Here is a 27,886-nt window from a genome sequence, read left to right on the forward strand (position 1 = left end):
GCAACACTCCCTGGACCAGAGCTAGCACTGATGCCATTGACTGAGTGCTAATGACTTCCACGGCAGCAGCATCTATTGATAAAAATTGAAAAATAAAAAAGCTGTCGCAGATTTTGCAATTTGCCATGAGCCAGCAGAAGAGCTAGCACGCTAGGTGCAGTAACTGAAATGCTTTAAAATTCAGGTCTCTCTAAGTTTGCCCCATCTGTGATCCATGCCCAGATTTGCTAGTTTTTCTTAATAGCATCCAAATGAGATGCTTTGAATATAAAATGATGAAACCTAGACGTTTAATTATTCATATTAGTTTCTTGCCGCGTACAATCACCCACCTGCCCAAAGCACCCTTCCTGGCACCCTGCAACGGCTCCTCTGCCACGGCTTGCTCTGCTACTACTCACTTTTTCTGGCACATCCAAAATAGTTTCCTCATAAAGCACGACACAAAAGAAAAGTTATCGAATGCTTCTTGGAATCAGTGGGGGGAGGAACCCGACGATAAAAATGCAAGATCTTACAGCTCAGCCAGGTGCTATGGGCTTGACATGGGAGCCATGGGATGAAGTTAGAGGGGATCTGTTCATGCCAGTGGTCAGACTAAATGTGTAATTTCCCCCTTAGTTTAAAAAATCCACCTTCTAAAAAAACGGCTGGAGTCAACTTCTTAACAAATACAATAATATTATGCAAAACCACTCTACCCACCCCCCCCACCCACCCCCACCCCCTCCTTCTCAAGCCAATTGTTTGTTCCCGGGGAAGATATAAAAGCAGAGTTAGTCCTACCTGCCCAACAAATCTGCAGCCATCACGCTGGGTGAAAGAGATTTCTCTCAAGCAGCTGACCACCTCAAGACAAGAAAGGAGGTGATCGTGTAGGGACTAGTCTTGCCATTTCATCTCCCAAGGATGAGGGGATGAAAAGCGGTGGCTCACCCTGGCTCCGCTCATGCCAGCCCTCAGTGAGGCAAGACCTGCAACTCTAAGAGCAGAGTACACTCTCATTCAACTTCATGGCTCCTAAAACTCCTTCTAGACTTTCTCCTCAGCAATGGACCGTGATTTTTACACATTTTTGGTGCTCATACTTGGTTACAAAACACCATCCTCAAAACTGGATAGTTTCTCTCGCAAGAGAAGGGAACAACTGCTCAGCAGCTCAACTGCTCAAAGCTTGTTATTTCTTTAAATCTTGCAAGGCTGATGCTGCTACAGAGGACATACTGCAGCTGAGCAGCTGTTTAATAGAAGACAGCAAATCTTAATTTTGCCTCTGCTCTGTTAGGAATGTTTAAAATGGATGACAAATGAAAGAAAAAGAACCTGTTGTGCTGACGGGAGCAAAAAAGTCCAACCTAGACAGCGAACACGGTGCTGGTGGCTTGAGAAGAGCAACATAAGGATTTTATACACGAGCATTTGTTCTGTTTTCTTCTTTTAAGGCAACAGTGAAACTATTGCTCAAGGGACTGAGAAGAGTTACTGTGATTGTTACCAAAAAACAAAGACTTTATTGCACATTCAGAGTCACTCCTGTGACCCTAGCACTAAACCGGCACCAGTGGAGCCTTGCTGTTGTGGGAGCACACCCTGGGGAAATGTGAAATGAGTGACTTTGCTGCCGTTTTATTTCAAGTCTCTGAGGAGCCATCACTCAGATGGAAACTACTGCCAGAGAAGTCCAGGGGTTTCTTCTAGATCAGTAGTTGGCAGAATAATTCATAAGATAGATACATTAACTTCTTTTTGCACCTCATTCTGTGGCATTCAACGTGCCCCTGGTTTCATTCCTTAGTCAACCAAAGCCAGGAGAGAGCAGCAGGTTTGCACCGAGCACCTCTCGCAGTGAGAACTGCCAGGAAACTGTCAGCGCTGTGGAGGTAATAGCCACATTCCAGAAGCATTTTAAACAAAAATCTCTGCAAAATCCAAAGACTTGTGTTAGCAGCCAGAACTGTGAATACTTGGTAACGAGTAACGCGACACACTCACTTCCAAGCTCTCACATGGGTCTGCAGAGCTATGGCATCAACCCTGCACACTGAAAATGAAGGGGAGTTAAACAACATGTGTCTAGCAGTGGGAAGGCATAGCAAGCGATAGAAACCCTGTTAGCAGGAAGCATCGTCTTCTATTTTTCTTTCTCACACTGGTCTTTGTCATTTCTCTGTCCACAATGAGACTACAGCCTTCTCCTTAAAAGAATATTTCAAGTAATAAACATTGTTGCATGGTCAGCAAATGATTCAGGTATGTTTATTATAAACAACTTTGTCTAAGTGTTCAGAACTTTGATCCTATGTGTATAGTCTATAAATAGATTTTAAGCCTTCAAGGTAATCCATCTTGTAAGTCAGTGTGAATTCTAGCCAGGCTGACCAGAAACACCTTGAGAGGCAAAGATAGCCCAGGCACACTCCAGACAAGCACGGCATTGCCAAAGGGCCTCCAAGCAGAAGGTATCTGATCAGAGAAACTGAAACTAAAACTACTTGTTCTGTTAATTGTATCACTGAACTGCACTGAAACCTTTCTCATCTCAGAGCCACTAAGTAAAAGGACTTAGCAGAAGCTTTAACAACTTTCAGCCAGTCAAGCTTAAAGCAATTTAACTTTCCCTGCTGAGAGAATATGAAAGGCAAATATCTTTCATTCCAAGTACCTGCAAAAGATTAACGTACGTGAGTGAAAGTGTTCACAGACAAGAATGAGTGAGGGTCTTCAGAGAAAAAAAAAAAAGAGTACATTACTCATAAGATACAAATATACTACTTTATTCTATGGGAATATTTCTGTAATGTCTATTAAGGGAAAACTCAGATGTGGTATTATTTTTTAGACGACCCCCACATAATGCAAGCCTGCCCTCCCAACAGCTTGTCCTAACTGCTGCCTTGCTTTTTCCCTGGGGGCGGTCAGGGAAGGAGGGAGCAGGCAAAGGCAGCCTGCTGCAGCCAAGAACAGCTGCACTCTTGCAGGGGATACCCAGGAAATACAGAAATTCCTGGATCCTTCCCCTCTCCTACTGACATCGACGTTCTGGGCACACCTGTGTGCCACAGACACAGCTTGGACTTCTTCTACCCTCTACAGACCTACACACTAATCTTTCCAAAAGGATTTTATTTTCCCTGAAATGTTCTATCAACCATCCCAATCCAAAATACCGTGCCTGCTATTTCACTATTTAGTATAACTATGGGGAGGGACAGGTTAGTGTTCACAGAACAAGAAATCAGCCTAGAGAAGCATCCCTGAGCCTCCAAGTGCCGGGTAGTTTCCTGGCAGGGTACGTATTAGGGCCGAAACATCTCCCCGGGGAGTGCTAGGCCAGGACATGGAGAAAGCAGTATCTTTGATCAGAAATGACAGACACAGATGGGCTTTGATCAGACAGAATCAGGGGCAGGTTTACTTTTCACATAGTTTTCTGTATTAAAAAATACATCAGTGAAATCTGTTACAGGCAGGGACAGGACTACCGAGTACACAACGTCAATAGACTACTTTCTGATTTTATTTTTGTTAAATTACTTTTGTTACTGCTAAAAAAATAATTAAAAAATGAAAACAAACAAAACAAAACAAAAAAAGGAAATATAATTCAAGGCTGTTGATTTTCATCTCTTGAAATTTTAGTGACAAGATCAAATATCAGACCCCTGTTACAGAAGATGGATAACTGACCAGAGCTAGATAAAAACCATACAATTCTCTTCTTTAAAAATAGTTTGGGTTTCCAATGAATTTGTGACCACTGGTCATCAGAAACACACATCTATAGCTTGAGAAAACGGAGATACAGACAGTATCTGATAATGTCCTGTCCTCTAAACACAAAGTGGGAGCTTTTCTCTTCAAAAAGACACAGTAACAGCCAAGCCTTAAAAAAATCTCTTTCAATTTCCAGCACTATGACTATATCTCTTTGGGCGGGGTGGGAAAAAACACACATGGTAATTTTCTACCACAGTTCTGTTGTCAAAAGTAATACTGCATCCTTTGTACAACACTGCACGCGTTGCAAAGGTGGAAAGAGAAAGAGTGCATGGATCTTTCATTTGAAATGACAAGGCCCTCCAGATTTGCCTTATAAAATAACCAAAAACATAGGACTAGGGAAAGAGGAGAAAGGAAAGCTGCCTTAAGGGAAAAAAAATTTCCGCGCACCACAGTATTTGCTAGATTATATCGACAGACTGCAGAGCTACTGGGCTAGGTAAGGGATTTTCTGCACATACCCCAGGACAGTCACTCTCCTGTACATACCCCAGAAATGTTCATCCCGTAACATGATCGCTCTGAAGTTTGACCTACAGCACCTCTTCCACATTGAAGACCGAACAGAGCTAGAGTTGGTATCAGCCTGGACCGAGAGCTAGATTCTGGCATCGTGTGACCATTTAACAGCAGCCAGACAGTTGTCCATTTAGATAGCTTCCCTGGCAGACATGCCAGCGGCTTCTGCCTTCCTAACATTTGATCCCAGTTTCAAAAAAATTATAAAAGCATATGTGTACGTATATTTATAACGGAAGGCGTCTGTTTGTCTAAATACCATCACTTTCTCTCCTGTCCTTGTGAAGAGCTCTAGGATCTCCACATGTTCTTTGGCAGCAAGGACTGCCAGCCATCAGGCTGAGAAGCCACGTGAGCCACAGTCTAGCTCTCCATGCCCAACATTGTTATGGTAGATTTTACATAACCATTTTCTTTAAAAATATCTCACAACTTTTTAAAATCCTAAACAGATAAAGGATTTATGCACCACTCAAATAGGTTAGTTCGTCTTGAATTTGTTCAGAGGATTTATCGGTGCCACAGGACGTTGTTTTTTGCAGCTTACACAGCTTGCTTCCTTCCAGTTCCAGTTTGTACATCCACTGTGGTTCAACATATGCCTGTAGGTGATACTATCTTGGCTTATTTGATACACATTTTCCAAAGGCTGGACGTATTCACAGTTTGGTGCTTCTGATGTGTATTCAAAGGAAAATACCCCACTTCAGTTAGTCTGATAACTCAATATCAGAGTCCTCTGATTTGACTTTGGCAAGTTCTTCGTGTACCTCCCTCACCATAAGAATACGTGTTAACATGATGTCCAAGGTTCCTGGGTCTATGGGCAATGTGGAATACCACATGGGGCTATTGGGTACACAGGAGCGCTCAGGTTGAAGGTAAAATACATCACTTCTCTGCTTCACGCTTTCAGAACTGTCAATGTAAAGAAAGGAAGAGCACATTATCGGAAGGCAGCGTTAACATCCCTACTCACAAAAACATTAAGGAGAAACAGCAAAGAAAACGAAAGTTACATTGAGACAACACCATTGTAATTTAAACAGCATAATTCAAATATTTTCTTAGTGACTTGGTTTCCCCCCTTCAACTTAGGGTACAGTTAAGTTACTTCCAGTGGCTTATAAAGAAACCAAGAAAATTAGAGTGACTTCTTTACAGATATGGTTCTTCCGTCATAATATCATCCAATTAATGGTACTAACATTTTGATATGATTGATAGATACATTTAACATTCAATCTCTGAATGAAACTGGTTCTAGTGTTCCAGAATTGCTGTGCACTTTGGCACAAGAAATGTTCAAGAGCTAGCAAAACTAAATTCTAGCTTGCCTGCTCATGGTGAAGAATGGTAAGCCCATCTGCTTGAAAGACTGACCGTCTGACTCTGAGGCAGCTTTCAGGCTCTGGTAGGAAGACACAAAGCCCTCTAGAGCAAGGATCCCTCCTGCCCGGCTTTGGAATATTCACATTAAAAAGGCAAAGTGAATTTTTACTGCTGCTTGCACCACCGCAGGGGCTCAGCTATGATATATGATGAGGAGCATGAAAATGTTTTCCCAGCCCAAGGACAGCTAAAAGTTTCTAATGATAAGCAATTGAAGACAAGGAAGGTATGAAGAGGGAGACAAAGAGTCAGGACAGCTGCTACGCACACCTTTGCCTAAGTAATGGCGCTATTTGTAGTAAGCTCAGTAGGTGCATTTTTGAGGGTTATTTATTTGAGTTTTAGCTGACACTAATGAGATGCTGTTTCATTTTGCATGTGTATTTTCTTTGAAGAGAGAAGAACATCACATTCCACCTGCTCAATGATCTAACTAAAGTTTATATAGAAACAGGAGAGACAAAATGATTTATATCTATGTCCTTGCTATATAGTCTCCTTTCTAACTCCTAAATATAAGTTAATCTCACATCTCAGCAGGCAAAAGCTATCAGCAGTTTTACCTAATTCACACTTTTCCCACCCTCTTTCACAAGGAATATGATGTCAGGGTATTAGTTATAATCTTCTCAAAAGAAGGATCCTGTACAGGAATTAAGGGAGATGAAAATGCCATGGTCACTGTAGTAATGCCCTCTGTTCATATTTACACCCTGTGGATGTGTAAACAGACGTTTAAAGAATACATCTCCCTCTGTAACTCTACTCTTGACTCAGTAACAAATACTACCTATTTGCTGGGTTTAACAGCAGTGCTGATGCTGGAATGCCTATCAGCATGGTTCCATTCACACTGAGGGACCAGGAATTGGAGAGAGGAGCCCATAGCACAGGCACAAAAGGTCTGAGTGGGATCCTTGCTCAAATGCCTGTTCCAGTCTACATACAGATCAAAAATCAAGTTCTGTCACTTACCATTTTGATAAGTAAAATTCATAAAGTCGGACTGGACATCGCAGGGGATTATCCGTATTTTCAGCCATTTCCACTGCTGTTGGAATCTCCTCATCTTCACTGCGTTTCCTTTTGCCTACAGATAATTTATCTGGATACACAAAAATGGCATCACAGAAGTTCAGCAAAAAACAGCGCCTTCAAGAATAAGCCCTAGTCACCTAGCCTAGCATCTAGTGATGGGACTTTGCATCACACGGAAAGACACTACTTGAATTGATTATCTGTCACATGCAAGCCAACTGGTTTGCCCTGCTGGCTGGGCAAAAGATTGCATAGGCTACAGGCTGTCCACAGCCCATTCCTCTTTTAGAAAGCCAACAAGAACTAGTATCTAGCAGAAAAATAGGGAGGATATAATTTTTCTTAATACAGCAGAGTTCATGTAACACAATGGAACTATTAATTGAAGAAGCCAATAGGATCAAATACTTCCCTCTTCCAAATAGCAGAAAATAACTGCAAACAAAAATCTGTCTGTCTTTGCCTCTGAAGTCAAGAGGATAGTCCCTACTCATGTGCAAGCCCCTAGCTTCATCTAAACTGCTGTTCTCCATTTGGGGTGCCTTGTTTATTCACCGCACAGACTGGGATAAATCTGGGAATTAAAAGGGCACGACAAGGGTCTGGACCTCAAGAATATGAAGTCCTGAGAAGAGGACTTCAGAAAAGGCCTTAACTCATGCAGTAGTTAGTGAAGCTTTATGCAAGCCTAGGACGTTATAAAAGACTATTAAACAAATTTGCAACCAAATGCGCGGCACCTCTTTTCTAAGTTTCGACTGGATGCCTTGGCTCATGCACAATTTCTCTTTAAACCTTACTGGAGTGAAACAAATTTTGAAAATGTACAGGATAATAGCATATTCATAGCTCTGCTTACTGCAGAACATATTTTTCTCCCCAGTCTTTTTTAAAAAAAGGAGCAGACACTACAAATATGATTGCCAAAATTCAGATGATCAGAAAGCACTCACCTGATTCTACCTCTTGTTTTTGAAAGGGTGGGAAAAAACGTAAATATGTCATCTTAGTATTATACTTCAGAGTTCGGGTGCGTCTCCTAACATGGGCAAAGGATAGTTTCAGGTGCTCACTGACATTCTTTAGTTGGAAGTATTTGGTGTTGAAGAATAGAAGTGTGTTCAATAAAACAATAGGGGAATATGCACCCAGCTGTTTACATTCCCACAAGTGTTCCTCTTCAATTCTTGAGAACATATAACCTAGAAACAATGGGCAAAGAAAAAAGACATTTATGCAATTTTAGGGCTGTCTCCACGTTCAGTTACAAATGAACAGCTTTTACAGGCTGCATCTAACCTAGCAGATTTTCAGAATTTTCCAAAAGCAATGAAAACATCATACATGAGCAGGGTGGGAAGGCAGAAATGAGTAAAATTAATTAGGCAAATTTTGCTAGAGATGCATGTAAGTCCTCTTTCAGCTAACCTTCTATATTAATGAACCGCATATCAGATCAAATTCGGACCCATCATAAGCAATTCTAAATCCAATAAAACCAAAAACATTGCATGCACGAACATAAGAGGGAGCATGGAGAACCAAGCTGTGGAACAGCATGATCTTCCAATACCTGAAGAATGGAGAGAAGGATATAAAAGAAGACTGCAGACACCAGCAGAATCTCACTAAGTTCTAATTTCACTGTATTAAACCACAGTCAGCCAACTGCAAAAATGTGTAATTCCTAAGACATGGAGCATGAGTTTAAAACATACCATCTTTATATACAAATACCCCATTGTGATTATCATAAGTCAGCTAGGAAAAGGAGATATGGGGGGTTATAAGAGGTTTGTTGTGAAAAAAAACCACCCCCAAAACCCCAACCCAAACCATCACTGTATGCAGCAGTCTCTAAGTAATTGGATTATTTCTGTATTAAATAAAAAGTTCATTTTCTAACCGAAAAGCTAGTCACAGATACATGCATGGAGTTGCCAACATCACTCAAGTTTTGCTGATATTCTGAAAAAGATCTTATGTACTAAAACAGCTGGTGTCCAGCTTTATAAACTGCATGATCATACTTGAAGACCAATTAAAAATATCTGCAGAATTTGGGAACTCTTCGTTTGGAAGTGACTGAGGTGAGAAGAACTTGGAATTGAGGAGTTGAGACAAGACTCCAATGATTTGCTAATGTGATCCTTGGATTTATCAGAAGGAGTATTTCCAGTACTACTAGGGAAATACCAGTGCAACTGTACATGGTATTTGCAGTAACTCATCTCAAATACTAGATACAATTCTGGCTACTTGTATTCAAAAAAGATTAGCCAAAACTTGAGGGAAGAGAAGACCTAGCATGTTGACTACTGGAATGGGAAACCTTTCTTTCAAAGGAGTTGAGAGATTGATCAGAGGCAAAAATATATTTAAGTGTAATCTGTAACTGGCAGAGACAGACATAAAATCCATGATGCTAGTCTACCACAAACAATTACATGGTGGAGAAAGAGGAGACTAATGTGAATGCCTCAGATCACATTCTTCCTCAAGGCATTGAGAAAATATATTTATAATACAGCTTTTTCATGCAGCTACACAAAACAAAATAATTGTCCTACCGTTTGGAAGAATTGTAGGTTCCCAGATTTTCAAAAGTTTTGTAAGTTCAATCATAAACCTGGAATAGGGCTCGGTAAAAATGTTATCTATTCTACCATTCTCAAACAGGTACTACAAGAGAAAAAAATGAAGACACAGTTTGTGATTATGTAACACTGCAGAGAAGATACAGGACATCAGATTCTTTTCCTTTCTTATGTCCCAGTGTCTTATGGTCCAAAAGACTGTGTTGAAATCTTCAGTGAGTCACCAAACAAACTTTTCTGCAGGGACTGGGACCTCCTCAGTATGAAATGAGATATCTAGGCAAGAATTACTGTTCATATTCCAAGCTCTAGAGCTGTTTGCTGAAAAATCATCATCCTCTAAGTGTTGAATATTATCGTAAAAAGTCTGCCTATAAAAAGCAGAAGAGTTATTGAGTATTTTTCTGTTGAAAAGAACTTCACATGCTTCCTGACAACAGATACAGGCCCAGCACTAGGCTGCTGAAGTAGCTCAACTTACAGCATCAGTGTAAAAGTCCCTTAAATTCTTGTAAAGCAGCAGTTACAAAAAGTTTTCTGCAAGTCAGGTGTGTGTATCAATAAATAAGTCAAAACTGGAACACACAAGAATTGCTGATACTCCTAGAACTTATCAATGGCACTTTGAATTTTAACCCTTTCTACATTTTTTTCAAGCATAGCCAGGAAAAAAAAAAAAACAACAAAAAAACCCCAACTCCATGCCTAGTCAAATGACAGCTACTTCTGTAGCTTTTTATTCCTTACCTCCAAATGACTGTCTAAGGAAAGGAACAAGCAGGCTATTCTAAAAAGAAAAAAAAAGCCCCCCTAACAGAAATATACTGAACATTGACATTTAAACAGAAGTTAATACTATACTAGTCTTGTACTGCAACGGTTTCAAGGCAGGTAGCAAGGCAGCTAGCAAGGACTTAATACATTACTCTTAGCATTCATTAAATACGATGCTATTATTCCCACTGTATTTTTTCTGTAAATATTGCCAACACAACAGGTATCTGTCCAGCCACTGAAGGAGCTCAGACTTTGCTGAGTAACGTCTTCCATGTAAACTTGTCTATTAGAAGAGCATTGTGCAACTGTTTTAGATCTAAAACATTCCATCATAAAGCAAATATTTCTGAGGAGCAAATCATTCCTATACATGAAAAAGGATCAAAAAGGTACCAAACCCAAAGATTTGAGTCTAGGTAGAAACACTTAGCCCTCCATGCCACATTCCTCCCAAGTACAGAACAAGCCTATTCACTCTGATCGTAAAAAGGTCCAGACAAATTACTCAAACATGGGATTAAGACAGACTAAGAATAAAGCACAAAAAATGATACATTCTTGCTTCTTCTACAAAACCCAAGCAGCTATATGGGACTATGGATAGAAAGCATAAATAACAAGAGCAAGTTTTGTATGTTCTCAGCAATGCCCTAATTCTCTTGAGTTACCTGCTGAATTCCAAGGCACAAATATAAGATGCTGTCAGGATCATATTTTTCTCCATTTGGTCTCCGCACCTCTTGAATAAACTGGCACAAGCCAAAACTCAGCTCAGCAAAAGTGCATGAGAGAATGTCCTCCTTGAGTTTCACAGGACGAACTGTGGCCAAGAAAATTATTAGAAAATTAACTTAATTCAACAGATTAAATCGTCACACATTCCTTATCATTTCATGCAGGCAGAAATATTAAATCTTCTATCTCATACATGAAGCACCCTGTATGACTGAACTTGTGAACTCTTTCTTATCTGTTGGCTAACAATTAAATGAGGATTTGGCCAATAAAAACCAAACCACCTGCATGTGCAACCAGTACAAATGCTGCAACTGAGTAATAAGGCTGCAGGTATTTAAAGTTAAGACATCTGAATGTTAGAGAGTCTGCTGACCCCAAAGATGTGGCATGGCAATGGTTGCGTGTACTCAAGGCTGGCAGCACTGAGTTCGTAAATAGGTTTCACCTCTACAGCTGGACTCACGGAAATCCTGAGTGAGGGAAAGATCTCATATATTTCCTAATAGTTCTGGACATGAGTTGAGCGCAGCATATTCGACTCCTTAAAGGGAGAAGGAATAAGGAGTTTAATGGGACATGCATGGGATTTGGAAAGGGAAGCAGAGCAACCAGGGAATTGATTGATCAAATGATCTGCAATGAAATTACCAGGCTTGGCTGCTCCACACCTCACAAAAGTGCCTCCCTGGGACTAAGCAGGGAACCTTTCTGGGAGGGGTGGGGATAGACACAGTTTCCTGGAACTGACTGTAATATTTGCTTCCTTAGCCACAAGAACAAAACACAGTAACTCATGTGATTACTCTTCTTCCAGGAGACAAAAGCCAGCTGTTCTCATGTAATGACAACAAAAATTCCAAATAAGAGAGGAAAAAGCAGATCTCGTTCTACCTAGAATTTTTCTCTTTGAGATCTTTCTTATACAAGCCCTGGCACTCTTATTTCTTTACATTGCAGAAGTATTTAATATGGTTTGCTCTCTTCCCCACCATCCCCCAAATAGCTCAGTTATATTCCTAACTTAAATTCTCTGCTTGATTCTGAAGATTTGCCCACAAAACTCTCAGTGCAAGCATGTAAGACAGATTTGAGACCAGGGAAAAGGGGAGTAAGACACTGCCAAATCCCAGGACTGCTGTGTTTTTGTAAAAAAAATAAAACAATCCATAATTAGAAAAACAAACAAAAGTGACATTTATATTGTCAGTATTATCTATCATGCTTTTAAAGCTAGTTTCAGGCAGGGTGCAGCACAGAATGGGTAGACTTTTGGAAGGTTTCTTTCCAGCTGTGAAGCCTAGAAATAAGGTGTTAAGATTTTAATGTTGTAGCACACAATTTTTTTTACAGCAAACAGTTATGCTGACAAACATATACTTTGTGAATGCGTTAGCTACAGACAAAAAAGATGGGGCCAATTTAGTGTTGTCAACTTAGAATTCTGGCCTGATAATAGCTCAGTAAAGGCCCTGCAGCTGCATAAAGCATCTCTTCTACAAATGAAGAATTACTACATGCAAATGAACGCAAAGCGGAGGTTAGAAGACTAACATTTCTAATGTTGAAAAGAAATTTGGTATTTTAGAGCCGGTTTTTATAGGTAATAGATCAATTAAGAAGGTAATAGCTATGATTTTTAAATGCATGAAAAGATGTAAGACAGTATTCCATAAAATCTTTTCTCCACTCATGGATATTTTAAAACTCAGTAGTATCTGATCCTAATTTTTATCTGAACAACATATCACGCCAATTGCTCTTCAACTAAGTATTTCTATTTCACCTGAGAGAGAAAAAAAATTACCCGAAAACTTCAGGTCCCCTTGTTCCTCCTGTGCGTTTTTCCATTGGACCCAGTTTTTCCAGGCGTTTACCCCGTACATATACTTTAGGGTCATCCCAGAAACAGAGCATCCTGGGTAGGAGCCCTGCATCAGGTTCCGGGGCTCTACAGAAACTACAGACTTCTTCCGTCCCTACAGGCAAACAAACAAATAAACATTTAATAAGCTCTTCATCTATGGGTGCTTAACTTGATCTCACATAAAAAGGCCATTATACTGACATGATAACAAAATCCTACTCCCATGACAGAATCTGAGTGGATATATATGTATTTTTAATACATAGACAAGTATTAACCACATTTTACAGAAAAGGTGCAATAAAATACAATAAATCTCTCTGTGATAAATATGCACAGAAATATATTCCTCTCTAGCCACACAAGGAAAGTTTTATTCTTTCCTGTACATTATGACACTACTTAAAAGACATCTCTTTTGGAGTTTTTTGAAACGATACACATTTTAAAAATGTTCTACACTAAAAAGAGCATTTATTCTACCTAGTTGCAGAGGGGCACGAAAGAAAATCTTATCTCATATAGCAGAACAGGAAAAAATATATAGTGTAGTTAAATCGAATTCTCATTTTCACCCTGGAGCAGTATTTTTTTACTTCTTAGAATAAGCATGCACATAATGTTATTATTTGAAATGCAAGGAACTTGTGTTCCAGAAGTACTTTCTTACCCGTCTTTTTGGCTGTGGGAAGCCATCTCTATGTCTCCGTCTCGCTCGTGAACGTGAATGCAAACCCAGTCCTTTACTGAGAGGGTCAAATGAGTCTGAAGTCAAATCAACACCATTAAGAGTTTAATTATATGAATTAACAGCCCAGGTAGAAGTGTCACTTAGATACTATGGATACCTTACAGTTGGCAATCACACCTGTATATTGCTTTACCTTTGAATAATTAGGCAATGTATATACCTTCTGTATAAAGAAAGTAAATTCTCAGATGAGGAAAAAAGCCTACGCCCCAAACAGTGGCTGTACTTATTCAGGCAAGCTTACATTCTTCTGCACCACTCGCATGGATTATACCTAGGGACACAGAAGTGATAAATTCAAAGGAGCCAAGCAAGACTACCTGCTACTCCTGGGGTTCTGTAGAATGCTGTCTTTAAAGACAGCAATAATATTTTTAAAATAGTAATTTTTAGTAGAGCTGATACATTTCTGCAGCTTTAAATATCCAGTTTTACTAAATGAAAACACATACCCTTCATAAGCAGACTGCTGGTACTATGCTTAGTCAGAAAATTGTGTGTACTTTTATACCACAATGCATTTTTCTTCACATTATACAGACCTGATGGAAAATCTGCCTCCAGGTCCTGTTCCACATCACCTTTGGAGAACTGCTTCAGTTCTGGATCTGGTTCTGGCAGGGCATTTGATCGTAAGGCATAGTGATTTAACTCATCCTCCCAGCTATGTGGAGTGGACACTGCTTCTGATTCTAGATCTCCACTGTAAGTGCTACCTTGGTCTGTAATGAGAGTGATCAGATATACCATGTGCTATAGGAAAGGGCAGAAAAAAGAGTTTGCAAGAAAAGATGCAGCAGGATCAAAATACATTTGCAAAAAAAAAAAAATAATCTAACTGACCTTTCTCAAATATCTTGGGATCCAGGAAGAGCTCATGCTCAGACGTTTGAGATCCTTTAGAAAAAGGAGAAAATCTGTATGTATAAATGTCTGACAGCTTACATAACTAACATAAAATACTCTGAACACCTAACACACGTGATATGTCTTCTCCTCCACTAGAGATCTCCTAACAGCTTTCTACCTTGGTCCTGCTGTTATGGGAGAAACAGAAATGCAAAACTAACCCGTGTTTGCTTTTCCAAATGTTTCCATCCCTCTGTGTTTGAGTCATTGGTAGACAAGTAAGATATTTTGTTCTTTTCAGCTTGTTTCACTTTCATTACTCGGGATGATCACTACCCAACACACTCTAACCTGCAACACCCTCCAAGAATCCATCATAAAAAGCCTGATAGGAAAATATTCTTGTACAGCAGCTGCTCTGTCTTCTTGACTTTGACCCCTTCTGCTAATGCATAATGTACTGATCTGGAGATTACCACCTCTAGTAACCTGTTACTGTCAACAAAAGTCAAATCAGCACCTAGGATCAGGGGAAGGGAACGCAAAGACATTTTAACCACTGTCAGTGCTCAGTATCTAATGTGGGTTCTATGTTAAGCACAGCTCTACTGAATGCTGGCTCAAACCTCTGCGAGATTACAAAAGCTTCAGAAAGGTGCAACTATAACCAGCACCTGAGACAGGAATGATGGAGGAATAATGAATTAATCTTAAAAGAAAATAGGTTTTCAAAACAAAGAATAGTATATTGTACACAGAGGCAAAATTATCTCCAAATATACTGTTCAGCTGAATTCTCAGAAGGCCTCCTCATTTTAAAAGCATAAGTAATCACAATTGCTAACACATGACATAAACATTATAGTTCTTTCTAGGTTAGCACTTTACCTGCATGAACACTTTCACTGTGGAAAATAAATGTTGGTAAGACAACAGGACCATTTAACTTGGTGTGCATACTTGGGAAGCAGCCAATATAGGCCCTACATCTATTTCTCTGTCTTCCATGATGAGAGGACCTTCATCTCACTGCATTTAGTTTCCTTTTTAAAAACACCACATACCACCGTGAGAGTGTGTCTTTTCCTTCTCCTCATCTTCAGCAATCATTTCTGCCATCTGAAGCAGATCAGCTTCAAATGGATTTGTGGGAATCTTTTCCTTGATATCCTGAATAGTTTCAATGATCTTATCAGCATTATCCAGGGTAGTTGGGAAGAGCATGGGAACTGGTACCTACAGAACACATGATTAGAGCATATTTGGGGGTGAAGGGAAACAGCAAATACACAAAGGAGATTTCCCCTCATTTAACCTTACATATATTTTAGGACTACTAATTTTAAAGTAACTCCAGACTGGACAACGTGTTTCATTTCTGCAATAATCTTAAAATTTAGTAGTTTTGTGTGATGATGCTTAACCAAACATGATGCGATAAGGAAAGAAATGGCTTCAACAACTCCATACCACTTGCATGGCTCATCACAAAACCCAATGACACTGCCCTGCGTCCTGTTCAGAAACAAGACTGTAAACCACTTCTCTAGTGAACTGAAGTATAACTTACAGGTACTGGCATTCCAAGTGGAACTGGTGTGTATTGAGTGTAGAGGTGAAGGGGCACTGGCACAAACACTGGTACAGGAACAGGTACCACAATGATCTGGGGTTGAACTTCTTCTTCTTCTTCTGTAATACCAAAGATAGAACAAAACAAAAAATGTTTAACTGTATGACTATCCAGTACACTCCAGATTGTCCTTGATAATTGTTTGGACTTCTGCTTGTAACTCAGTGTGCACAGTACCGTGTCTTGGTTCATAGTCATCTTTCACTTTAGCACTGTTGTAGCAAGTATTAATACTACAGTTTGGAAATAAACAGCACTGTGACTACATACACGATACTGGAAGGGAAGAGAGTGGAAGTAAGTATTAAATACTAAGGTCTGCACCCAAGTAAATGGCATGTTATTGCAATTATCTCACAACTAACTACAAGACCACAAGAAGGTACCATTAAAAAACCAACTACAATCTTCCCACTTAACTTCATTTTCCTCACTAAGAGGCTTACATCAAGGCTAAAAACCCCAAGCTCTTTATTTAGTAACAATGATGAAAAAAGCACTCCTCAATGGCAATCTGGACTATGTAATAGCCTTTGAAGGTGCTTCTGTTTCCTCCTAGGCCTCCCACAGAGGGAGCTTAGAGCAACTATGAATCTAATGAAATGATCTTAGAAATAGGGACTTAATTTTCAGAGATTCTTAGTATCTGTATCTAATAACTAAAAGAAAGTGAGAGTTGAAATAATCTTTGAAAAAATCATGCACTTTATCAAAGTGAGCCTGCTCTTGTGGCTTGAGCTGTGAGAGCTAAGAACTCACAAATTCTGTTGTCAGGAAGACAAGTTCCCCCCATAGACTTTTGCATGTCACTTAACCATTGCACTTCATTCCCCACAGTTAAGATGACTGCAGAATGCTAAAGATGATCTAAAGAAAATCTCAAGATTCATCACACATGAAGCTTTACAGATTTCAAAGAATAGCAAATATCTTACATCTGTAAGGCAAGCTGCTACTTGGAAAATACCATACAGTAACCTGAAAACTATTTAAGGTTTTAAAATATATTAAAAAATATTCTCTTTTACACAAATCATGCATTACTCTCTCAACTGCAATATAGACTTTTATAAAATGGGTAGGAGATTAGAGACATACCTGTCTGGCATTCTTTGTTTTGTGTGTGAGGTTTGCAGGAGGTGGCCTTAGTCTGTGTGATTGGCTTGCACAATAATGCTTTGTTTTTTAGAAGCCTAGGTGGTTGTGATGGTGGTAGCTTTAGGGCATCTGTCTGAGTACTAGCCTGTTTGGAAAAATACAAACGAGGGCAGAGACAGTATTGGTTTGAAGGATATTGTAAGATTAGTATTTGTTCTCTGCTATGGGAGGTTGAACAATTTAAAACCCTCCTTGCAGATAAAAACGATCATTTAGAAACTATTGCAAAAACAGCTTGCTAATATATTTGGCGCTTTCTGGTCTTCACCTCAATTTATTTTAATCAAACAATAGGCATTTTTTTTTATTAAGTGCAGTGAACAGATCTGCAAGAATGTTTGGTTTCTGTAATCAAATAACCTCTATAAACTTTTGACCTTGGAATCTTACTTACAGAAAAGATATAAAGAGGAGTTACATTAAGATACTTTTGATGACTAAAAGTCTGGCTGATACAGATACCCAAAAAACTTAGTAAACTGATGTGAAACCACTGAAAGGAAATAAAAGTAAAAAATGAACACAAATGCTGGCAGTATCAGTATCACTTCCTGATTACACACAGACTGACTATTCGTGCTTGTACTAATTTAATGTCCTGCTAACTGTAATTTTCAGTCATGCAGTCATTCAGTCATTCAAATAAAAGGATCTATTTCATTAGGGAAAATTTATACCATAATCCATAAATGACAGTTCAGCTAAATGCAAGGATGACAGTCTTCAAGAACCTAAGAGCTACATAATAAAATCTTCATATTTTAAGAGAGTTGCAACACGTATATCACATACCTCAAAGAGCTCAATAATAGGAACTCTAGGAGTTATTCACAGATAAGTGGTGACAATGGTTCCCCACAGCTCTGCTACCACACTACTAGGGAGTGGGGAAGGAAAGCTAAGCTGCAAGAGCTTGGTTATGTCAGCCCCAGCAGCCCATGCTGGTCCCTTTCCTCCCATGCTAGTCCTTTTGACATCACATCCCACTTCTGGGCACAGAAAGTAGCCTCAAGTACAGAAGCCACACATGAATTGCTTGAGAAATACAGCCATCTCAACAGCTACAATTTGACAAGCTTTGCCTTAAAACATCTTATCAATCTGCCAGTGGACACAAAAAGACTTTTATACCACACAAGTTCTATTCATTTTAAAAAAAGCATCTGCAAGCTGGATGAATTTTAAATCCCAATGACAACCAGGAAAAGCAGTTACAAAATGACGGTGCAAAATTCTTGGATACTTTACTTGTTATTGATACAATCTGGACGAAAGTGAGAAAAAGAGTCTCTCGTAAAACTTACATCTCCTATTATTTTTGCTGTCACAGTAGGGACTGCACCTGTGAAGAAAGAAACCATACAATAGCCTGTGTACTTATCATCAAGGACCATAGCCCATACTCTACCAAGGTCAATAAAAATAATTCCCATTAAACCTCATTCCCTGGTGTATGTACACAAATTTAAGTCATTATTTTTACCTATGTAAAAGGAAGGACAAAACTGCAACCATCTGCACTGATGTGAAGCATAATGAAGAAGTGGCTGTTGTCCTCAGTGGAAAAGATCCCTGAACAAATATAAATGTTCAGGAATAGAGATTTAAAAATACAGGCATCATATTCAGCAGTCTTACCCTGTAAAACATTGTTGGAGTTAACCGTAGGTTGGGCAGCAGGGGTGCTTGCAAGGGACACCACATTTGCTATGACAGGGGTTGAGTCCTTTCTCAAAGAAGGAGGGCCTGATGAGGAAGCTGGTGCCATAGAAAGGTTTGCTGGACAGAGTGAACAGAAGAAAACTAAAATAAGCAATAAGATAATTTATAAAACAGCATTTCTCAAACAAGACCCACCCTCCAGATTTATCTTCAAATGAAAAAGCCTGCTGTACAAGAAGGGAATGTAGGTGTCAAACTGCAGCGTTTTAGTTTAAATAGGAGCTGGTTCCACAAGCAAACTTAAGATGTTTCCCAGTCACTGAAACATTTCACAAGTTCACCATAGTATGAAAGGCAGCTTTCTCTTTCTAACAGTATATGTATTACAGCAGCACTCAGGAGACAAGAGGACTGGATGCCTCACTGTGCTTGGTACCAAACATATGTAGTATAGGAGACAGCTGAGATCCTGACAAATAATGAATGAGGTGGATTTTATGAGGCTCTCACAGTTAGAGGAATTCTTAGGTTCTTTCCACTTGAAAGCACCATTCCTTACCACATCACCATGAATTACCACATTTCATCAGAAAATACTGTTGTGAGGCACTCCATTATCCTGGCAGCCCCCAGTTCAGAGATATGCCTGGAGACCAGTTTTGCAAAGGCATTGCACTTGCCTCAGCTGAAGTTCCAGGCACACTTCTGGAGAAGCAGGCCCACCATACATTTTGCTATCCTTACCAACAGCCAAATGTGCTGACGAGACCAGGAATGTCACGTGGTATAGTTATGGCCTGAAAGTATGAAGTTACTTATGTATTACTCTTTATCAGGGAAAACAGCTCCTACCAATGTAAGCAGCAGATGTGCACAAAGTTGAAGAGTTGAATATGGCCTGGTGCATACTATAAACTTTCAGTTAATATTCTTTATTGCTTGTTGGGTACCTTACTGTTGCAGTCACCATCACTCAGTGGGAGATTATGCCCCTCTTTAGGATCAGTGCTATTTCTGCCCTTTGTTTCGTTTCCTCTTCCTGTCTTTGTGGGCCTTTCTTCCTTTCTTCCCTTTGCATTTCATTCCCTACAGAAACTCACAGTTCCTATTCCTGTAGGCTTCATTCCCACCCTCCTTCCCATTCCAGCTGCTAAAATAATAAGCAAGGAAACAGCTACAGCGCACATTAATCTTGGCATTGAAACTTCAAGGATCAACACTTGATGACATAGAAATGGTAACTCTTCGTATGCCTACAGACTACACAGAACTGGCTATTTTAAGTGCATATTTGGAAGTCTGTATTTACAACCAGTAAGTCTACTAATTTCACCACTTGATTTTTTTTGTTAAATGAACATTAACATTCTACCGTATCTGGCTATGAGTTATCAAGTACAGGAGACAAGCTAGGTATTTAACATGTCTTCAATAGATACCAGTACATTTTACCCCTACAAAATGGGCCTTTGTTTTATCAAAGTGATTGAAAAGCAAGTGCTTTTGTTTCATCTTCTTTAAAACCACTATCTAGGTTTGGTATATGAAGCAATCTCATTTCATACCTGCAGAACTTTGAGACTGTCTGAAGTAAGAGAGAGATCTAAAACTGAGCCCATTCAATGGCAATAGGCAAGCCCCCCAGTAGAAGATACATCTTTAAAAGTTCACTGAATCGAGTTTCCAAATAAATGTTCATATCACTATCATGCACACCAAAAGGTAATACTATTCCCAGCCTATTTTACCTGTGTTGTTTGGGGGTGGAGGGTCAGAAACACTTTGCTGATTACAGAACAACAGAATACAAAGCAGATTGCAAAAATGCTTGATCTCCCCTTGCCATTTCATGGACTCACTGAGTTTACCTTGTCTCTTACAACCATCACACTTTGCCATCTAGGAAAACAGAGTGAGGGAGAAATTAAACACACTTGTAAACAGCAACAAAGAGTATGTGTATAAAAACCTCTTTGCACCCTGCTCAGCAAATACAGCATAAAGAAATCTGTAAGGGCACATCATTTTTGCAGTGTAACACAAAGCAGCAGAACATTCAGTGTCTGTTTTCCCATGACCCTTATTAGGTTTTCTTTATATAGAATACTGGTACTCAAAAGTTAAGAAGGATTTACTCATCTCTCACGTATATGCAATATATTCCATGGACACAGAAGTCAACTACAGGCAGTCCACATAGCTCCTAATGTACAAAGGTTCTTTTGCTAACACGTTTGTGTACTAGAGGATGCTATATGAGAATATTGCTTACCTGGTAAAACAAAACTGTGAATTTAGACATGCACTCCTCTGAGCAAAATTCCTCCATTTTCCCCCCAAAGTGATTCTGGACCAGTTTGGGGGAAGCCTGTAAACAGTAACTGCACATTTTACAGTGGTTTCCCCAGCGCTTAGCCAAGTCATGTTTATAGAGCAGTTTACAACCTAAAATAAGAAAAAATAGCAAAAAACGGAAAACATCCTTCAATATCAAAATGACATTTGCTTGGCACTTCTAGTATTCAGTTATGTCTGTAATAATTTGTTGAAACATACCATTAAAATGTAAAGTGTGAACAAAGTTCTGTTTTTCTGAACCTAAAAAATGGTTTTCTTAACCTAGAAAGATTAGGTTTCTCTTAGTATCACCAGTAATTTTAAGGGAAAACACTTCTGACTTGATTTGTCTGAGAAACAGTCTTGCCCTTTCTTACCTTCACTACAGAATGGTTTGTCTATGCCTGAGAATCGCACTGTCTCCTTGATAATTTTCTCAATTTTGCAGTATTCACACATTGCAATTACACTGCTCCTCTTCTTATATTCATCACAGCAGGTCTTCCCACAGAACTGGAACGTTTTACCCTGCAACACAGCCAGAATGTTTTGGTTTCAATGTTTCAAATCCCAGATAATATGTTTTAATTGTTAATAAAAACTCAGAAGCGTATTTATGCCCTTGGAAATCAACAACAGACAGCACTAGCAAATAAGTCTCCCCATTTAGCTTTATTAACAGACAGCATAATTTTCTGCAGAAAGCCCTCACCCATGTGCTTTGTCCTGGAATTAAAAGGATCATCTCTGTGACCAAGAATCAGGAATGCGCTTACCTAGCCAGGAAATCATAGGATTTGGGGGTTTTTTGAGTTTGTTTTTTTTTTCTGGTTTTAAGATCAAAGAGCTACTATCAGTATTAATTTTGATAATGGTTAAATGATACACTGACAGACCATTGCATATAAGCTACAATTTCTTGGGTTTCTGTTGAGAAACATGAGCTTGAAAAGCCCTAACCTTTATTACCTTGTAGTCAAGCAGTTCTGGCTTGGTTGCAAACAATCTGTTGCAGTGCTGACACCTGAGTTTTACAACAGGGCGGGCAAAAGTGACTTGCTGGGACTGGGCAGCCAGCCTTTGTAGACCAGCTGCAGCTGAACTGCTCATGGAGCTGGGGGACACAGTCGAGGTGGTGCCACCTGCCGATACCGTTGCCCCCGAGGGAATGCTTACAATGACTTGACCTTGCGACAGAGGTACCACTGAGGAGTTCATTCCTGCAGGCTTGTTGAACAAATTCTGAAGGAAAGCAAATTGAGGAATAGACTTTATTTTACAATATTACATATTTTACCCGACATCCCAGATATTTACACCATCAATTTATTATTCTGTTAATTCAGCTAAGAAGAAATCCTAGATGTCACACCTGAAAAGCTACTACACAACTGTAGCTGCAAAAATTGCGTATGCTCCCATCTGACATAGCCAAGTGATACTGAGGGTTTGATGAAGTTTTACAGCTGTTGCACTGAACTTGAACACCTGAGGGTGAAACAGAGAAGAAAAAGTGATTTTTGCAACATCAAGTTGTATTGCAGATAATTTTGCACTGTGCATACAAAAACAGAGAATCTGAATGACAAGCCAAGGTACACACAGAAGCCCAAGAGGAAGTTTCTACAGATTCAGAAGCAGACACTGCAGCTGTGGTGCCTGTTGCTTGCCAGATCCTTTAATTCATCTCCCAGTATCCCTAGGATGTCAGTAAGCATTCTTCTATTTTACAAGAAAAATAGCTGAGAATATGTTTGCCTAGCTCAACGCAACATTAGGCAGAGGTAACTAAGCTAATCACCCTGGAGAACAACGGGCAGAATAGTCACAGCAGTGGTATGGCATATGTCCACAGAAGTGGATTTGTCTAGCTGGGAAACCCACCAGATGCACTTCCAAGAGCAGAAAATAGATTAAGGTTTATTATCATGTTTAAGCTCTCTAAAAACAAAGCTGAAATGGCTGTATTGTCACTGTTAGGTTTATCTATGGTAGGAAGTCCTTATGCTCCCATCTCAGCACCTCCCTTTAAAAAGATACAGCCACTTCCCACCCTCCCAAAAGAGAGCCTTAACTTTCAAGACAAATTAAGTCTGGAGATGAGCTACATAAAATTATGGTTCTAAAGAAGTAAAAGGATAAACTTACCTGCAGAAGTAACCATTTTTACTCTATATGCTGACAAGCAGTTAACAGAGCAAAACAGTTCAGTTTTTCCCAAGTTATTTGTGCTCTCTATCATCTCAGCTGAAGATCTCAAAGATTTACACAGTGTGCAAGGTGTAATTTTAGCTGACTTCTGTGGAAACATAGAAATCCGGTCATTCATTTGAAACTTAATATTTTTATTAACCTGGAAATAAATTGCTAACATATAAAATGTGTATAAAAGTGACTGCCAGTGCACTTGAAACACCACTTATTTTACAGCTGTAGTATTTATGATGCAGGTACACTTAATTGAGTTCTCCAGTATGTTTGCTATATTCACACTTTGACCACCTGAGGCTTGGGCTATCTCTCATTCAGGTAAGTGCTACCTTTGCAGGCCAGTTTAAACAGTACCCAGGCTGTCAGGGCGAAGGCCTACAAGTGCAATCAGCACTACGTGTTGTAATAGCAAGTATCAAGCACCTTGTATCAGACAACTTCAATATTTTTACTGCGAAGTAACATTTTGCTTATGATTTTTAATACATCAGCTATGTATGCAAGCAATATTCCTGTTTAATAGATGAGAAAACAAGAAACAGAGAGAAGCAGGTTCCCTGAAGATGTATTTGGTAGCAAAATACGGGAGAGATGTATCTCCTAGTAATAATCACAGTTTGCAAACTATGGTCTACAGACTACTTTTAAAAAGAGACACAAAAAGAAGCCTACCTTACATAGACACGTTTCCTGTGTTTACAACACTGAAAGGTTTTGAAGGTCTTTAAGTTTGGAAAAAACTTTGAGAACCAGTGCACGAGATCATTTTATTATGACAGCCTTAAAAATGCACTTTATTCTATCAACAGCTATTCTAGATCTTCACAGAAGGACAGAACAGAGTATATGTTTCTAAGGATTTAAAAACACCCACAAGCCCCCAGAAATTATCAGAATGTATCTGACAATTGAGTTGAATGGTGTTTAAAAATCAATTAAAAAATAGATTAGACTTAACCTTATAAGCTTTGAATGTCCTGTATTTTCAGAAAGAGTAACATATATGAGGTTCTGATTAGAGATGCAAAAGCAGCATGAAATCCCTCTCCTTTCCAGCTTATTTAATTTAATTTCCAGATTTGTTTCAGAGGACACCTAATGTTGTAGATAATTTTCTGGATGAAATACTTTAACCAGATTTTTTTTTTTAATTCATTAGGCCTTTCTTGGCCTAAGTGGACTGAATAATGGGGCAGCAGAGGCAAGTCACAAAATGAAGTTACACTGTCTGATCAGAGGGCAATTTTTCCTAAAGTAATTGCATTAAAATAAGTCAGTCAAAAATAATTGAGCCATTATAATAAATTAAGGTTCTCTCAACTGCTCAGCTCTTTAAGAGGCTCCATTATAATAAAAATTAAAATATTAAAAATAAAAATCAAAATTATCAACTAATTATTACTTTTCTTCTCCACTTAATTCTAATCCTACAATTTAATAGAGAACACTCAAACAGGGACATCTCAAAGGCTGAAAAAAAGTGAGTGAACTGCTGCTGAGTGGTCCCACTGTGTCTTCTCTCACACTGGAATACTCTGGTAATCACTTTAGTGGTAAGGGAAACACAGCAACATGTTTGGGCAAAGATTAAGCAGCAAAAGGAGTTATCTTAGACCAAGACAGTAACTGAAATCAACTAATAGATTGGGCATTTCTTAAAACACCCAAAATCTAATCAAAGACATATTTTTAATATTCAGTCAAAATATACCTGCTTGTATGCTGTCACACATGTTGAACTGCAGAACTTTTTTGACTGTCCTTCTATCTGAAGCATGTGACATTGGCCAGAGCCACTGTAGCAGTATCCTCCGCAATTCTCACAGCAGTTCATGGTCAAGTTGTTAGCCGAGCGGAACTTGGAGAAGCAGGCATCGCTGCAGAGCTTGTGTACAACATTCTGGTAATTCACTTCGTGCCTAATCTGGAAGAAAAGAAAAAAATATATAACAAGAATAGAAAGAATATGTATGTTCATCTCTGAGATGGCAAGTTGTCCTGATATAAAGGAAATTCAAATGACAGTTGGCAATTACCACTGCATTCTTCTGGCACATGCTGCACTTGGTTGAAATGCTGTTAGTATGAATAGTAATAACAGGTTTCCTTTTCAGTTCATATGTAGAAAGACAAGACTGGCTGCAGAAGTCCTTACTGGAGTTTGTGTTGTCAAACTGGGCAGTGATTACATCCTTTGGATTTAGAATGTCTCTATGGAAAAAAGAAAAACAAACAAACAAAGAGAGAAAGAATTAATGTTGGTTTCATGTCAACTTGCTGTCCTTTCTTTTTCTGCAGACTAAACATTCTCCAGAATAGGGTGGATTCACTTAATTTAAAGCTTTTCCTTTTGCTGATCTAAGTACCTGACTTCATTTTTCTTTTCCTATTAGGAAAAAAGAAGTACAATTCTCAGGCAGATATTTTGTGAAACATTTTGCACCTGGACTTAGGAGTGGCCTATAAATATATCAAGCTGTATCATTAAACCTTTTCAAAAGGAACTCGGAAAAGATAACTGTTCTGTACAGTCTTTACTAAAAAAAAAAAATTTAGAAAGCAGGATATGTGGAATAATTCCCTTTAACAATGAAAATACCAATCAGAATGGGGTAGGGAAAAAAAAAGGGAAAAACCAAAGGTCACAATTTCTAATCCCTATGTAGTTCAGTCCAAAACAATCTGACTAGTATTGTAACTTTCCATCTGTTACCTCCATCTACGGTTTTGTTTATTTGTTGCTGGATTTAACAAACTGAACTTTCTCCTTGTATTTTCTCTCTTTTGAAACAGTCATTCACAGAAAAGTTTCAAAGCCCTTAAGTCAAAAAAATAGGAGGAAGTATTTATATAATTTTCTTGGTTGGAAGGATGCCTCCTTCTTACTTGTCTTGCCAGAGGTAAACCATTTTTCAACAGAATAAATACAAATTACAGCCAAGACTGCTAAACTTTCTTACAAGGCCTTTTCACACTGAGACAGCAAGTGAAAAGAATAATTAATTGAAGTCTCAAGTTTAAAGTCAGTTGACCTTGTAAAACTGAAAGTAATAAATTTGTTGTTGAAGAAATGATGAACAAAGCAGCATTCCTTTTGCAAAGTAACTTTCATAACTAAAAATAATATATATGAATAATTCTCCTCTATAAACAGACTGCAGCACAATCACTCTGCAAAGTTATTTGCCTCAAGTTAATGGTATATTAATATGACGTCTTAAAGAGCCAGCCACAAAGATCTCCGTTTGCTAATTTGGACATAATAATACAAATGAACACAAAATAAGTAGGCTCAGAAAAGCAAACCTCACCTTTCCACTCTAGGCCTAGGTAGAAAGTAACTGATTGGGATGGTGAAACCCCAACTACCAAAAAACCTCAATTCTTAATAAGTTTAATCTCTCTACATCTTATGAAAGCAGCAGTGACATATTCTGAAGACCTAAGAACTACAGAAACCTAAGCTCACAGAATGGAGCCAGACTGAAAAGTTAGGGGTTTTTTTTAATAATCTAAGGAAATATCCTGCCTCAAATATATTAATTTACCTATGTTTTATTTCATTTCAGGGATTCAGTAAATCTATCTTTATCTAGAAGGAATAACACATAACATACATTTTTTTAAAATGTACTCACTAGTAGTTTTGAGAGTGCAATGACATTTTTAAATGGCAGAAAAATGTAGTACCTTTTAAAACACGGTTTTTCATATTTGGCTTATTTAAATAAAAAAAAAGACAGGATGCACACTTCACAACTAAGGCTTTTAAATCTATGTGAATGTAAAATCTGATTAATGAAATGGAACTGAAAGTGGACAGACCAATTAACAAGTAACAGTATCGGCCACGATTTTTTGAAGGGAAGCATAACAGAAGCGGACATTACAGAAACAGCGTGTTGTGTAAAAACAGAACTGACGCCTTTCATTATCTGCTTGAATATCAATTATTCCTAGAACAAATTAAAACACTGTCCTACTTTGAGCAGCTTGAGCAGGTTTTCTTGGTAGTAGCTGGTGGGCGAGAAGCTGGAACAGTGTATCCAGTGAGGCACAGTGTGGAGCAGAAGAGCTGGGTAGAGCCTTTCCTCTGGTATGCAGTTTGCCCCTTCTGCAGGATTTTTTTACAGCCAGAACAGGAAACCCGAACAGCTGTGGTTGGAACTGAAGGAAGCATTTTACTCATGCCAGAGGATGCCACAGCAGGCTGGAAACCTGATGACAGCTGTGGAGCTAAAAAAAAAAAAAACAAACCACAGAGAAAACATAGAGTAACTGTTATATATGTATTATACCTAATTCACTTCTGTGCAGGGGGCAAGCACAAAGCTTATGACTTCACTGGGTTGTCAGGGTCTAAGGGAGAATTAAGTAGCAGATGAACTCGCCACAAATACATGCCCTGTGCTGGTTTTCTGCATAGATTGTTTAAACCACTCTTAAGACTGAGAATGCACTTTTAACATCCCTTTCACATTCAATTTTCCTTTGCCTCAAAAATACAATTATTTTTCAATCTCTGAATTTCATTGTCTCTAACACAGACTATTTTTTTCCTACTGGGGTCAGACATGGCA

At 38.8% G+C, this 27,886-nt stretch overlaps 1 protein-coding gene across 5 annotated transcripts in view; it reads right to left on the minus strand.

Annotated features, from left to right (window-relative positions):
• Positions 1–942: 942 nt before the first annotated feature.
• The window catches only part of ZMYM4 (zinc finger MYM-type containing 4), a 46,313-nt gene continuing 19,369 nt past the window's right edge, over positions 943–27,886 (minus strand). For 3 of the 5 annotated variants that reach the window (XM_049821223.1, XM_049821226.1, XM_049821225.1), the window contains 23 exons: positions 27,290–27,542; positions 25,343–25,517; positions 25,018–25,230; positions 23,244–23,394; positions 22,468–22,583; positions 22,065–22,337; positions 21,473–21,623; positions 21,031–21,203; positions 20,507–20,657; positions 18,735–18,875; positions 18,401–18,438; positions 17,037–17,181; positions 15,876–15,997; positions 15,370–15,541; positions 14,300–14,353; positions 13,999–14,178; positions 13,376–13,470; positions 12,646–12,817; positions 10,772–10,923; positions 9,300–9,411; positions 7,683–7,931; positions 6,667–6,796; positions 943–5,217 (listed from right to left, as the gene is read on the minus strand). In XM_049821223.1, coding sequence (XP_049677180.1) covers positions 5,010–5,217; positions 6,667–6,796; positions 7,683–7,931; positions 9,300–9,411; positions 10,772–10,923; positions 12,646–12,817; positions 13,376–13,470; positions 13,999–14,178; positions 14,300–14,353; positions 15,370–15,541; positions 15,876–15,997; positions 17,037–17,181; positions 18,401–18,438; positions 18,735–18,875; positions 20,507–20,657; positions 21,031–21,203; positions 21,473–21,623; positions 22,065–22,337; positions 22,468–22,583; positions 23,244–23,394; positions 25,018–25,230; positions 25,343–25,517; positions 27,290–27,542 — 3,626 coding nt within the window. In that variant the 3' untranslated portion in view covers positions 943–5,009. Of the gene's footprint in view, positions 5,218–6,666; positions 6,797–7,682; positions 7,932–9,299; positions 9,412–10,771; positions 10,924–12,645; positions 12,818–13,375; positions 13,471–13,998; positions 14,179–14,299; positions 14,354–15,369; positions 15,542–15,875; positions 15,998–17,036; positions 17,182–18,400; positions 18,439–18,734; positions 18,876–20,506; positions 20,658–21,030; positions 21,204–21,472; positions 21,624–22,064; positions 22,338–22,467; positions 22,584–23,243; positions 23,395–25,017; positions 25,231–25,342; positions 25,518–27,289; positions 27,543–27,886 lie in introns of those variants that run through there. The other 2 variants (XM_049821224.1, XM_049821227.1) reach the window with 2 other exon arrangements.

The sequence above is a fragment of the Accipiter gentilis genome, chromosome 17 (assembly GCF_929443795.1).
Source record: "Accipiter gentilis chromosome 17, bAccGen1.1, whole genome shotgun sequence".
NCBI lineage: Eukaryota > Metazoa > Chordata > Aves > Accipitriformes > Accipitridae > Astur > Astur gentilis.